Raw genomic sequence first — 14,440 nt, forward strand, 5'->3', positions numbered from 1 at the left:
TATATATATATATATATATATATACATACATACATACATACATACATACATACATACATACATACACACACACACTATTCACATCTACTAAGCAACAAAAAATATCTGAATAGTTATTGTAGAAAATATTTTGCTACTTTTAGTCTTATGCTTAGTTTGTTTATATAATCATGACCTATTTTAGATATTATAGATGGAAATCAAACTATGCCAGACTCAGAAGTAGCATCTTTGGAGGAATACATTCCTACTCGACTCACAAGCTTTACTATACTTAAATGTACCATTACAGTCCCAATGGCTGAATTCAATTTACTGGACCACTTGCTGCCTATAATCATGGGTCAAAAGGTATGATGATATTTATTGTTAAGTTCATACATATTTTTTCAGTGTTTCATGCAAAAAAATTAAAGTATATTAAGGTTGAAAGTTCAAGCACTCATTTTTTGTGATTACAGGACTAGCTACATATCTCTTCTTATGTCATTGCCTAAGTGACATAAGATTTTTAAAACAACAAACATTTTACAAAAATGTCTCTTTGTTCTAGGTGTACCTATAGCATACCTTTACTAAAAGGCACTTCATGGTAGCCTAAGCAAGTCTATCATCAATATCAGCAGGTCTGTCATCTTCATATCATCCCACAGGTCCTTTATCTGGAATCATTGAACAGTTCTTGAACAGTCAGATTGTAGGGATAGTAGGTTTTTTGTTTTTTTAGACTCACAGGGTGCTTCCACACATGCAGACACTTACACTTGCAGTAGTTCAAATAGCAATATCACAAATTTGTGCCAGAGATTTGTTCCTCAGCACACGTGCCTGAACGTACACTTTGGTGAGGGGCAAATTGTGCCTCTTGGGTCAAACTGACCCTGCCCAGCTCCTCCCAGATCTTCTGCCAGGGGAAGCTAGAGATAAACCAGCACCTGTGCTGACCCCAGCAATATAAAAAGCTGGCCCTTCCCCCTTTGCTTACCAGGGTGTGGGATGCTGAGTAGCACTGATGCTCTGCCCTTGCCCCTCACTCCCAGCCCACCACCCCCTCACTGGCTCTCACTCCTGACCCACAGCTTCTGCTTGCCCCTACTATCTCACTCCTGGCAGCATCTCCATCGCAGCACTAGGGCATGAGGACATTGAGTAGTTGAATTCTCTGATTGTACCCTGCCTCTGTTTGTCTTCAAAAATATAAAAATCAGAGGGAAGGATTTTTCTAAGTACTTGAAGAAGTTTGTAAATTTATAATCCTTTTCATCTTCTGACAACTTTATCGTTAAATTCATAGTACAGCCTGTCTTTATAGATTGAAGCATATGAAAATTTTTGTTAAAATCTCAGAAAAAAAAATCCACACACACATACTCCCCCATCGTGCATTCGTACTTTCAACTGGGTGTTTTAGTTGAACTAATGGCTTACTTCTGGCTTAGTCACTTATATAGCCATTTCAGGTTCAAGCAGGTAATACCTTTATACTAGACTATCATGGATTCTTTATAACCAGTTAATCTTTGAAACTGGATGTCAGTGTTATAAACAGCAGCGGCTTGTCATTTAAGGGTGCTTGCAGAGGTAAAAAAACCAAAACGGCATGCCTTACTTCAACCCAGCTCACCCAACGTCTGTAAAGATCGGATGCTTTAGTGGGGCTTTTTGGCACTTGTACTTAATGACTAATTGTGAATCATTTTTAGCTAAGAGTGCCAAAAAACCCCGCTGATATTTGCTGACACTGCAGACCTAGGTTGAAGTAACATGCTGCTTCTTCTGGTAAAGCACTTTTTTTGTTTTGGGGTTTTTTTGAATGACTGCTAGCAGCCTAAATTCTTATGCTAGAGCTGAGGTACCTGGAGGAGGACATTTCTTCCAGGATGTACCTGCATCTTTTCTGATTTAAAGATGGTTGGATAGTGATTTGCTATTAGTTGAATGCTACTACTAGTTATTTCATAGATGTCATAGACGTTAGGGCTGGAAGGGACCTTGAAGATCATCAAGTCCAGCCCCCTGCGCCAGGGGCAGGAAGTCAGGTAGGGTCAAAGGATCCCAGCAAGATAATCATCCAAACATTTCTTGAATGAGTCCAGAGTAGGTGCCTGCACCACTTCTGGAGGGAGTCTATTCCAGGTCTTGGGGGCTTAGTAAAGAAATTTATTCTTACGTCCAGCCTGAATCGGTCTCCGAGGAGTTTATGACCGTTGGTCCTTGTTTTTCCTTGGGGCGCTCTGGGGAACAGGCGTTCTCCCAGATCCTGATACAAACCCCTTATGTACTTACAGGCAGCCACCAGGTCCCCCCTGAGCCTGCGCTTTTCCAAACTGAAAAGTCCCATGGCTCTCAGCCTCTCTTGATAAGGCCTATTCTCTTGCCCTCTGATCATGCACGTGGCTCTCCCCTGGACTCTCTCAAGCTTCTCGACATCTTTCTTGAATTGTGGAGCCCAGAATTGGATGCAGTACTCCAGCTGCAGCCTCACCAAGGCCGAGTGCAGCAGGAGGATGACATCCTGAGATTCGAGCCAGAATTTTGTTTGCTTTACCAGCTGCAACATTGCATTGGTGGCTCATGTTGTGGTCAGTCATGACCCCCAAGTCTCTTTCAGCCCTGGTGCTAACAAGCGTAGCACTGCTGAGCCTATAAGTATGCTGCGTTTTTTTTCCCCCCCCCTGAGGTAGAGTACCTTACATTTATTGGTATTGAATGTCATCAGGTTTGTATCTGTCCACTTACTAAGTTTATCCAAGTCAGCCTGGATCACTAGCCTGTCCTCAGGTGTGGATGCTAGTGTCACTGGCGAACTTAGCCAGTGTGCTTCTGATACTAATTTCCACATTGTTGATAAAGATGTTAAAGAGAAACAGTCCAAGGACAAAGCCTTGGGGGATGCCACTGGTCATGGAGTGCCATAATGATTTGCTACCATCGACCACTACTCTCTGGGTCTGACCGCGGAGCCAATTTCCCAGCCATTGGACTGTGGTGTAGCTGATGACTGTGGTGTAGCCAATTTTTCCATGAGGAGGTCATGGGACATCTGATCAAAGGCTTCCTTAAAGTCCAGATATATGATGTCACTCTCTTCTCCCTTGTCCATGTGATATGTCACCTGGTCATAGAAGGAGATGAGATTGGTCAGGCAAGACCTACCTGCAACAAACCTGTGCTGGCTAACCCTCAGGATGTTGCCCTCAGCCAGCTTATCCAGAAGGGTCTCCTTGATAATTTTCTCCAGAATCTTACCGGGGATTGAGGTCAAGATGATTGGCCTGTAATTCCCGGGATCTACTTTCCTCCCTTTCTTGAAGATGGGTACCACATTGGCCTTCTTCCAGTCTTCAGGTACTTCACCTGAGCACCATGAGTTTTTGAATATTTTTGCCATTGGTTGGGCTATGACACCTGCCAGCTCCTTGAGTACTCTAGGGTGTAATCTGTCAGGACCAGCTGACTTGAAGGTGTTCAGCCTCTCAAGGTGATCCTTTACTAGATCAACACCAGTGCTAGATATATTTAGTAAACTTTATTTTCTTGATGCTTTTGTGACCTGGTTATTTGGTATTTACCATTGTCTTCTGTAGTAAATCTATTACTGAGTGTGGCAGTGCTCTTTTGGGTGCCTGCCACTTTAAGTGCACAGTCAGGCAGCTAGCAGGTGCCTGATGGTGGCAGCCATTATGAGAACCAGGTATATAAAGGCTGCAGTTTGCTGTTGCCAGCCCAGGCAGAAACATCGCCGGGCGGAGCTGCAGCAAGAACACTAGGAGGGAAGGGCAAGATCTTATGGGGATGGCTAGGATGCTCTTGGTCCTGGGCATGACCTAAAACTGCACCCAGCTGGGGATGGGTGGCCTGTTGGGGCTCCTGGTGGTGCAAGAGCCCCAGGAAATGCCAGGCCAGTTACCACCCTGGTGAAAGGCGGGTCGGGGCGCCTTAACCCGTAGCCCCCACAATTTGATGGGTACGAGGGCCAGGCATGGCTACGGCCACCTCAGCCCTAGAGGGTAGAAGTCCCCAGGAGAGGAGTGGGGCCAGGCACAGCTGCAGCCAGCTGAGCCCGCAGGAGAGGAAGACTCCGGAGGCCCCTGGTCAGGGATAATTGTGAAGGCCCTGAGAGGGCAGGGATGTATGTGGCCCCACACAGAGTAGTATTGATCAGGAGTAGGCCTGAAGGTCTGTGTGTGAAGGGGGCTGAGTAGGGCTGAACAGGGTGTAGGCGTGAAGGGCAGTCCCAGGGGCGCATTGAGTAGGGCTGAATGGGGAGTAAGCCTGAAGGGTAGCACAAGGGCCAGCCCTGTGAGTAGTTGAGTGTGAAGATGATGAAAAGACCCCAGGGTAGGCATAGTAGGAACCCCATGTGTGGGGATTAGGCCAAGGTATGTTTTCAGACACCTGAGGCCGTAGTTGGGTTTGAGGCTGAATAGTGGGGCTCAGCCAGGAAACTAGGAGTGAGTCCTGACCCCAGCAAGTCCTCTGCTGAGAGGAGGCCAAGTGTGGGTCAGAATTTACAGAAAGGGAGAGCACAATGACATGCTGCTCCAAGGAGGGTGCGAGAGTCCCTGTGAGACCCAGGAGCACCAGTTGTGGTGTGAGGGAACATCATTCATGTGTCATCTCATGAGGCTGGGGATGCAGTACAGGGGTGGTTGGAGCTGCATACATAGGTCCAGGAGAACAGGGCTACCAAAGAGCAGCCTCCTGCCTAATTAAGACACCAATTATTAAACAACAAGGCATGGCAGGCGAGAGAGGTGGGCGGTTTGCCTAGAAACAGGTGGGCGGGCCAACTTCTAATCAGCCGCGGTAAGGCCCCCTGTTACATGAGCCATCAAGAATGATACCCAGCTTGAAAAAACTTTGTAGACCCCCTCGTCCCCTCCCGCACCCTAAGTCAGCATGTATAATGAATATATCATGATGTGGTATAAAGTATGGTAAACTCGTACTGTGAATAATGTGCTCATTGTTGGTGATCCTGTCTCGTAGAGTGTCCAAATACACCGAAATAAAATGATTAAAAGGCACAGGAGAGATTTCATATGAGGATAAATGGGAAAAAAATTAAGAGGTCAGGTTCTTTCCTATCTTCAGCTTTTGCTGGGGCACAGCAGGGAGGGTGGGTTATGAGAGAGCAGGACATGACTTCTTGGTTCTCTGCTCCTGCATCTATTTTTGTGTGTGGACATTCTGCCTCTCTTCCAATGCAGTTTAATTCTAGAACTTTTGAGTATGGGGGTTGTTCCAGCTGGGCCAGCAAACTTTTTCATCCTGTTCACCATGTAGCAGCTGGGAATGTGGAATCATCACAGCCATTTGTCTGCCTTGCACCTTGCTTCTGTTGTGCAGAAGTGTGGAGAGGTATGTGAAGGAAACAGTTTCACTGGCCCTGAGCAGGCTGAGGACTCCCCTTCAAGACTATCCCTATGAGGTTTAACTTTTTCTTATGCCAGAGCTGAGGTGGCTAAGGTTTAACTTTTTGTTACAGAGAGGAATCGGGTAAGAAGGGAGACGCAATGGAATTAAAAAGAAAAAAACAATAAGGAGGAAATAATAAAGTTAGTTCGGTGCTAGCATTCAGAGAATAAGAGTTATGATAGTTTCATAGTTTCATAGTTTCAGGGTCGGAAGGGACCTAATAGATCTTCTAGCCCGCCCCCCCGCCAGGGCGGGAGAACAACCCAAAAACACAAACAAAACCACTCACCCTAAAAACAAAAACGGGACTCAAATGAGTCCAGCCAGGTAAGTATCCAGCCTCTTCTTAAAGATCCCCAGGGTAGGGGCCAGCACCACCTCCCTTGGAAGTTGGTTCCAGCTCCTAGCCACCCTAACTGTGAAGTAGTTTTTTCGGATGTCCAATCTGTACCTCCTCTCCATCAACTTGTGCCCATTACTCCTTGTTATGCCAGCGGGGGCTAGGGGAAACAGCGTCTCCCCCAAACCCTTCTGGTTCCCCCTAGTGAGTTTATAGACGGTCACCAGGTCCCCCCTCAGCCTTCTCTTGTGGAGGCTGAATAGGTTCAAGTCCCGCAGTCTCTCACTGTAGGGTCTGCCCTGTTGTCCCCGGATCATGCGGGTGGCCCTCCTCTGGACCCTCTCCATGTTGTCCACATCCCTCCTGAAATGGGGCGCACAGAACTGGACACAATACTCCAGCTGCGGCCTGACCAGCGTCGCATAGAGGGGGAGGATCACCTCCCTGGCTCTACTCGAGATGCACCTGTGGATGCACGACAAGGTCCGGTTAGCCCTGCCAACCATGACCTCGCATTGTCGGCCCATGTTCATCTTGGAGTCAATAATGACACCAAGATCCCTTTCCGCCTCCGTGCTCTCAAGTAGGGAGCTCCCCATCGTATAAGTGTGCTGCTGGTTCCTACTACCCAAGTGCAGCACCCTGCACTTGTCCGTATTGAAACACATCCTGTTCCTGTTTGCCCACCCCTGTAACCTATCCAGATCCTTCTGCAATCTCTCTCTCCCTGCTAGCGTGCTCACCTCCCCCCAAATTTTGGTGTCATCAGCGAATTTAAACAGGTTGCTCTCCACCCCAACATCAAGATCGCTGATGAAGACATTGAACAGCGCAGGGCCCAGGACCGAGCCCTGAGGGACTCCACTACCCACCTCCCCCCAAGTCGAATATGATCCATCCACCACCACCCTCTGAGTGCGACCCTTCAGCCAATCTGCAATCCATCTGACCGTGTAGGCATCTATGCCACAGTCGCCTAGTTTACTAATTAGGATGGGGTGAGAGACGGTGTCAAAGGCCTTGCTGAAGTCCAGAAAGACTACATCCACCGCGACACCTGCATCCATGGCCTTTGTGACCTGATCATAAAAGGCAATCAGGTTGGTCTGACATGATCTCCCCCTAATAAATCCATGCTGATTGCCCCTGAGCATCATCTCGGATGCCGGCCCATCACAAATGTGCTCCTTGATGATCTTCTCAAAGAGCTTCCCCAGGATTGAGGTAAGACTGACGGGCCTATAATTGCCCGGGTCCTCCCTTTTCCCTTTTTTGAAGATGGGGACCACATTAGCTACCTTCCAATCGTCTGGCACCTGGCCCAAGCACCACGATCGCTCGTAGAGCCGTGCCAGGGGCCCTGCAATAACCCCAGCCAGCTCCCTCAGCACCCTGGGGTGGAGAGCATCCGGACCCGCTGACTTGAACGCGTCCAGCCCCTCCAGAAGCTCTCTAACCCGGTCCTCCCCAACCTGAGGTCTGAAGGCGATCCCCTCGCGTCCGGCTTCTATCACAGCAGGGAAGTCCCGGTCCCTGCACAAGAAAACGGAGGTGAAGAATTGGTTAAAGAGGTCCGCTTTATCCTCTGACGCAACCACCAGATTGCCCCGCATATCCTGCAGGGGCCCCACATTACCCGGCGCCTTCTTCATCCTCCCAATATATTTGAAAAAGGACTTTTTGTTATCCTTAATCCTGGACGCTAATCCGAGCTCTATCTCCGCCTTGGCCTTCCTAACAGCCCGCCTGCAGGCCCGAGCAGAGGAGGTATACTCCTCTTTGGAGATTACACCCCCCTTCCACCGGGCGTACGCCACCCTTTTGGCAAGCAGGCATTCCCGGACACCCTTGGTGAGCCAGGGGGGCTTTTGGACACTCCTGCCCGCCTTGCTTCTTGTCGGGATGGACACCCCTTGGGCCCCGAGTATCGTTTCCTTAAGGAACGACCACTCCTCTTGGACGCTGAGTTCCTCTGCCCTCAAGGACCCCAGTTCCTCTCCCACTAATCTCCTCATCTCACTGAAGTTGGCCCTCCTGAAGTCTAGGGCCACCACCTTGCTGCGGGCCCTTGACACTCTACGCTGGATGGTGAATTCCAGCACGCGATGATCACTATTGCCCAGGTGGTCAAGAACCTGGAGGCCTCTTACCAGGTCGTCGCCTGCGGCCAGGACCAGGTCCAGCAGAGCATCTCCTCTGGTGGGACTGTGCACCTCCTGAATCAAGTGGAGGTCCTGCAACTCGGCCAAGAACCTCCTGGAGCGGTCCGTCCCGGCTGACTGCTCCTCCCAGCAGATGTCCGGGTAATTAAAATCGCCCATGACAACTACATCCCTTGCTTTTAGTGTCTCCGCAAGCTGGCCTGAAAATTCCCTGTCCAGCTCCTCCTCCTGATTGGGGGGTCTGTAATAGACCCCCACCGTCAAATCCCTCTCGCCTTGCCCCCCCTGGATCTTGACCCAGAGCACTTCAGCTCGCCCTTCCCCTGACCCCATACTGCTGGCAGAGGATGTGTAGTGCTCCTTGACATAAAGTCCCACCCCCCCCCCTGATACCCACAGGCATGCCAGAATAAGGAACATGGCTTTAAGTGAAGAGGTAATGTACAGGAAGAAAAAGTAACTATAGTATACTACATACAAGTAACTTTTTATATGTGGTTACATGTAGTTACCTGAAAGTCTGACCAAACTTATAGAAGTGATGCCACCAAATTTAATATTCACTTGTGCAAATACCTACAATGCAAATATCCAAATGACAAAACCAGCATGCACATGCTGATTAGGTTCTCAGAGCATATACTTGAGTTTATACCATTCTAGGCCCTTGGTGCTACTCAGGGAGAGCTTTAATGATACCTGTAGCAGTGCTAAGCACACACGGTAACAGAGAAGAGGCATAAACTTAGCTTGCTAGGCATCTTTTCACTAATCACTAGTTTAGGTTGATTACAAGTCTGCGCGAGATACACAGTGAGTCAACAGCCACTATAGCTCCATTCTTATACTAGTTTTGGGTTACAGAAGGACTTTACCAAGTGTCAAAACCAGCAGCATAGGGACCTAGCCAGGTGCCCGGTACACAGGGGCAGCAGTGACTTCCAGTTGCTGCTGCAGTTTACAATTGCAATCACATAGCTGTCAACAACCACTTTTTTTGCTTGTCCTTCCCCTGTCCCACCCATCCCACCCCAAGTCAGCGCCCAGGCTGGTTGCCATGTTTGCTCTGCCCGACTTATGCCACTGCCCAAAACCACAGTCTTGCTGATCGATTACACTGATGCTGTGAAGGTGCAGAAAACTGCCCTTTGGAGGCTGGTACCAACCCATCTTGACCTCATCAAGAAAGATGTCCTGAGTGTCCTCAGTCTGTTCTTATCCTTATGGGATGGTGTCCAATACTGCTTAATTCAGTAGTTCAGCTCTTTTCTGAACTTAGGGGACTTTCAGACACTAAGCCCTTCCTACCATCTTAAGTAAGCCTAAGCCTCTAGCTCAGCTAACACATGGGTCTAGCCAAGCTTTGCTTAGTACAACTCCCAGTCCCAGGGACATACTGGAGTTCACTTGTCTCCGCCCACCCCTTTTCTTGCCACTAATCCAAAGAAACAGAGGTGTCTCAGGGCTCCTCCAACTTGTACTGAATGCTACCAGTCCTCAAAGAAATCTGCTAACAGTAGAGAGCTGAAATACAGGAATGCTCTGGATGTACCCACTGCTCCTTCAGTCAACCCCTGTAAGGGGGCCATGTTGGGGCCTGGAGTGCAGCCCATTATGACTTACCTGCCAGATTCTATTGATTTGGAAGAAATAAAGGAAAATATTCTTAAAGTCTTGTAAATGCGAATCTGTTTCCATTTAGACTGCATTCTTCTGAAAGAAATCTGTACCTCCCCCACTTCCCTATAAGTAATGACAGAGAAAAAAGGAAACATTAATCAAACAGATTGAAATGACCTGGATAAGGGCCTCACCGGAAGGATCTAAAATGCTTCTGTGGTCACAAGAACAATTTTCATTCCATGTTTCTGGACTGCATAACATATTACTGAAATCACTAGACATTGGGAATGTAAGATCTCTTAATGGAAATATTATAGACTTGCAATTTGCTTAGGGCAGCAGTTTCTTTTAAAAAAACAACCTCTTACTAGTCTAAGAAAATCAAAAACTTATGTTTGGTCTTTATATAAAAAGTTCAGCCATTAACAGAGAGAATCCAGTAAACTGCATGCAGTGTAACAGTAGTAATCTGAGGTTAGTCCTACTTTTTAATATGGTTAGAAGTAAGCACATACCGGCCTGGTCCTGAGGAGATACCATAACAGACTTTCCAGCACAAATATTCACTTGCAGTTTGAAGCACTTTGAGCAATGTCGTAAATATGAAGCAGGTGCTAAAACTGGCTTAATTTTCAACTTGGATCCACCCACAGGTTTGGATTCTGCCCTTTTTTCCTCTTGTGCGACCCCACAGATATCCATGGGATTTCACAAGGTCCAGAACAATACAGAATTTGGCCTCGTGGAGTGTCTTTTGTTTTTGAGACCATTAGACATAGTTTGGCTGGGCTGTTGTGTTCCTCTTCTAACCCACTCACTGCTAATAGAGGCAGCAGCAGAGTGTTTCTTCCTCTACTCTTTCTTCCTTTACTTCCTTTACTCTAGACCACACCATAGATTTTAAAGCAGAAGGCTGAGGCCATGCCTATTTTTGATGCTAGGATGTAGGAGTGTATAGCACACCTTTTGTATCTTTCGACTTCTTTGGCACATATTGAAGTTAATCAACTGCAAGGCACCATTGGCTTCCGTGGAAGTTAAGTCAGTCCCCAAGCATATATTTTAAGCACTTCAGCTGCTGCCGCCTCCGCCGAGGTAAGCAGGTACACGTGCGGGTGGCACACGTGCACCCTGCTCCCCTCGCTCCTGCTCCCCAACTTAGTTGAAGGTCGTTGAATGGTTTCAGTTAAAATGCCCATTTTCTATAACTTTCTGCAACTTTCACTTTTCAGGCTGAAGTTTTCTGTTGGGATGTACTCAATTTTTCAAGTCTGAGAAAAGTTTCAATCATTTTTAACAGAATATAGGCAATTCTATTGTTTTTAATTAGCTGATTTGCTGAAATATCCAAACGTTGAAATTAGGCCTGACAGTAGCCTTCAGTGAGGAATAGAGAAGACTTAACTGAAGTGGAAATTGGTTTTAATTACCCTGACTTACAAGTTTGAAAACTATTATTTTTTTTCTTGAGTCCATAAAGTATACATTCAAGGAAGCATTTGTCATGCATGTTATACAATGGCTGTGTTTACCTTTGTAACAACTTGGCTAGTGAAACAGGGTAAGGACTGAGGCAAAGGCTCCAATAGAGGAACTGCACAGACTGTTTGTAATATAAGGGCTTTGGCCAACCTTAAAAGATGACTGTACATTGTTATCAAGACTTCAACTAACCCTGAAGCACTTAATAGTCCTCTTGTACACTTCAACAAATCCACCATGTGCCTAACTCCAGCAGAAATGGCACGTGTGACCTTACTTTTTGGTATTTGTGACTTGTCAGCATGTCAGTGTTTAACCTTAACATTTTTAATAAAACACTTTTTAATAAAATTATATATAATATTGGAGATGGAAATTAGACTGCCCAAGCTTTCAGCCTAGCAGCTGGGAACTTACGAGCATGGAACGTGGTCCTACTGGCCTCTCTAAAACCTAGCAAACTTCGAGCAGGCACAGATTAGAAATTATTTAGTACAGGCCATTAGCAGTATCGCAGAAAGAGATGTTCTTGCTGGCTAAGCCAGCCTCTGGCTTATATGCAAGGCAAAAGAGAAAAGCATTGGTAAAGGTTTAATTTTCAGGTTTTATTTATGGTATAACGGTAGCCACTGAGATGTTGACATTCTTGATTCCTTCTTTTTGTCTAGGCAGGGCATTTTTATTAATTTTAAGGTCGTGGAGGTCAAAAGACATGAGAGTACATTGTTACAGCTCAGAAGAGCTGGTGGCAGCCATGACAGTGAATCTTGATTCCATTTCTGCAACCCTGATTTTTAAGCTATAGCAAGCTTGTAAGACAAGTTAGTCAAGGTGCCAAGTGGTAGCCAGGAAGGACAGGGGCAGCCTCTTCCTTTAAAATTAAACACAAAAGCACATAACTAATTAATCTGTTTACGAGTATTTTCCTGTCTTTCTGTGCCCCATGATACATCCCTATAACAGTTTTGTGACATCACAGAAGACCCTAAGAATTTTTAAATCACAGTTGTCAGTTTAAGTACATCCAGCTTACGCTGGTTTGCCTCCTACTTCTACTTGCTGTATACATAATCATACTGTAATATGTTTACAGAACAAAATTGTCTTTGTTACTTTTTACCCATTTTAGCCATTCAGTGTGCAGGCCTTCAGTGCAGATCCTTTCACCACGTTTCCATTGATGTTTCCCTTGGTGTACCGACAACCATGCCTTGTTAATTTCTGCAGCTAGTTTAAGGAAAATTACATGACTTTCTCTGCTACAATCTGCAATCCTACAGCCATTGTGATCTTTGGGGCCTTTGGCATCTGGAGTAAATTTAAAACATCATCATATTCGGTGCAGAACAAGGGGGATGAGGCAGGGAGGGAGACAAAGTTGAATTAATTTTAACCTTTAAAATATTCTTTCCCATTTTGAGTTGCATTATGTACTCCCAGTCATTAAATTCTGAAAATTATATAGCTCATTCCCCACCCCCTTTTTATTGTGATTTAATAAAAAGTGCAATATAGTAGATGAAAAATAAGGTTTAGTGTGTAAAGTTTCAAAATTCTTGGAAAGATATTCTGTTACAGTCAAGATGCACGGTACATTTACGAACACATAAGATGACATACAGGATAAGAAAGAGATCAGCATGAGTTTGGTGTGGACATTTTTCTCCCTGGTAGTAAAGAAATGAGTTAATAACCTTTTATAGACTAGCACATCACCTCTGTATACTTGTACATGAATCTGCTAAGTAGAGATGTCATGTTTTAGAAATATTTCAGGGTCTTTAAAACCTTTGCAAATAGGAATATGAGGCCATATTGTATGCACCATCACAAGCAACCCTAAAATGTTGAAATTTGCCTTTAATATGTGTGTGTTTTACTTTTTAGAATTCAAGTGGTTTGTTAAACATTACAAGCTTCCAGCCTGTACGGCCTTTGCCTTCTATTAGAATTTTGGTGGACAAAATTAACTTGGAACATTCTGTGCCAATGTATGCTGAACAACTTGTGCAAACAGTCAGCAGCCTTAGCCAACCTTCTGATAACCTGCTTCATTACTGTAATGCACACTGCTACCTTAAGGTAAAAGAAAATAAAAAACATCATTGAGTATGTTGAAAACAACCTACACCCTTGAAAATAATTTAGCATGAATATAAACAACCTTAAATGTTGAGTTATTTTCTAGAGCATGTCCAGTTTTGCCAGAAGGATATGCAACAAGTCTCAAGGTCTTGGTTCTATGCTCCTTATTTAGCCAAGATGTCCTATGACTTCAGTGAGAATTTCAGTGAGTAAGCAGTGCAGGTTAAGCTTGAATGGGCTGATTACTTGCTTGTAAGATTCTCTTCAAATTATTTCAGAGAAAACCAGTGAAGAAAAATAATTTAAAATGATATACATGGTAATGACATATCTTTATAAATTCTGTTGGATACTGTGAAGGAAAGTAGTTATGTTGGATGCTTGCAGAAGTGGGGGAAAAACCAAAACAACGCTTTACTTAAAGCGCTGCACGCTCCTGTACTGAACCCTGTGCATTGCCAAAAGAGCACATTAGTTTACCCTGGCTTTCCCAGCATCTGTAGAGATCAGGTGCGTTAGTGGGGCTTTTCTGATGTTTTTATCTAATAGCTGATTGAATCGGCTTTAGCTAAAAATGCCAAAAAGCCCCACCGAATCGCCCAATTTCTACAGATGCCGTGGAGCTGGGTTGAAGTAACATGCTGCTTCTTTCAGTAAAACATGTTTTGGAGTGGGGGGAGGTTCCCCCCCACGTCTGTCACTGCCCATTGTGTCAATGTTCACAAAAAGCAAAAGCCCATTCTTGAATACAGTGAGCCACATCTTTGCATAGTTCAGTTCTTCTGAGTATTGGAGGGGATCTTAAAATATTTAATTTTAATATCCTTTACTGAGGAGGAAGCCTTTTTGCTAGGTTTAGAGAGTTTAAAAATCACAGCAATTGTTTGGCAAAAGGAGCATAGCTTCAGCCATAGTATCGCATTCTGGCCTGCTAGACCAAGTGCTGTGGTTAGAACAGCTTGAGGGGCTTTGGGTGCTGTTATAATTATATTTGTATCCACCCCAACTAATGTCACTACTAACAATAGTAAGTGTAAATATCTCCTTTGAAAGAAAACACAGTGGACCTCCTTCACATCTCCACTGTACTTGTCTATCCACACCATAACAGCTGTCTAAGCAACAAGATTCTTAAACTGTCCCTATAAAATAGTAACACGGTGTTCCATCATTACATGGCAAACTTCCACTTTCCTAGGAAGGTGCAGCTCCTAGTACATTAAAAATGATTGGGTCAGAAATATCACATCTTGTCCTCCTAATTTTTTTTTTTATATTTTCATTAGGGCTTTCCTCCCCAAGGGTTTTATACATAATTATTAAAAAA

The 14,440-nt window shown here is 45.2% G+C and overlaps 1 protein-coding gene across 1 annotated transcript in view; it reads left to right on the forward strand.

Annotated features, from left to right (window-relative positions):
- Positions 1-181: 181 nt before the first annotated feature.
- Positions 182-14,440, forward strand: part of LOC102383327 (vacuolar protein sorting-associated protein 13B-like) — a gene marked incomplete at its 3' end in the record, with an annotated part of 448,314 nt that continues 434,055 nt past the window's right edge. Inside the window, exons 1-2 of the mRNA XM_025193225.1 lie at positions 182-351; positions 12,916-13,110. Coding sequence (XP_025049010.1) covers positions 208-351; positions 12,916-13,110 — 339 coding nt within the window. The remainder of the gene's footprint in view (positions 352-12,915; positions 13,111-14,440) is intronic.

Source organism: Alligator sinensis, unplaced genomic scaffold (assembly GCF_000455745.1).
Source record: "Alligator sinensis unplaced genomic scaffold, ASM45574v1 scaffold497_2, whole genome shotgun sequence".
In the NCBI taxonomy this organism is placed as follows: domain Eukaryota; kingdom Metazoa; phylum Chordata; order Crocodylia; family Alligatoridae; genus Alligator; species Alligator sinensis.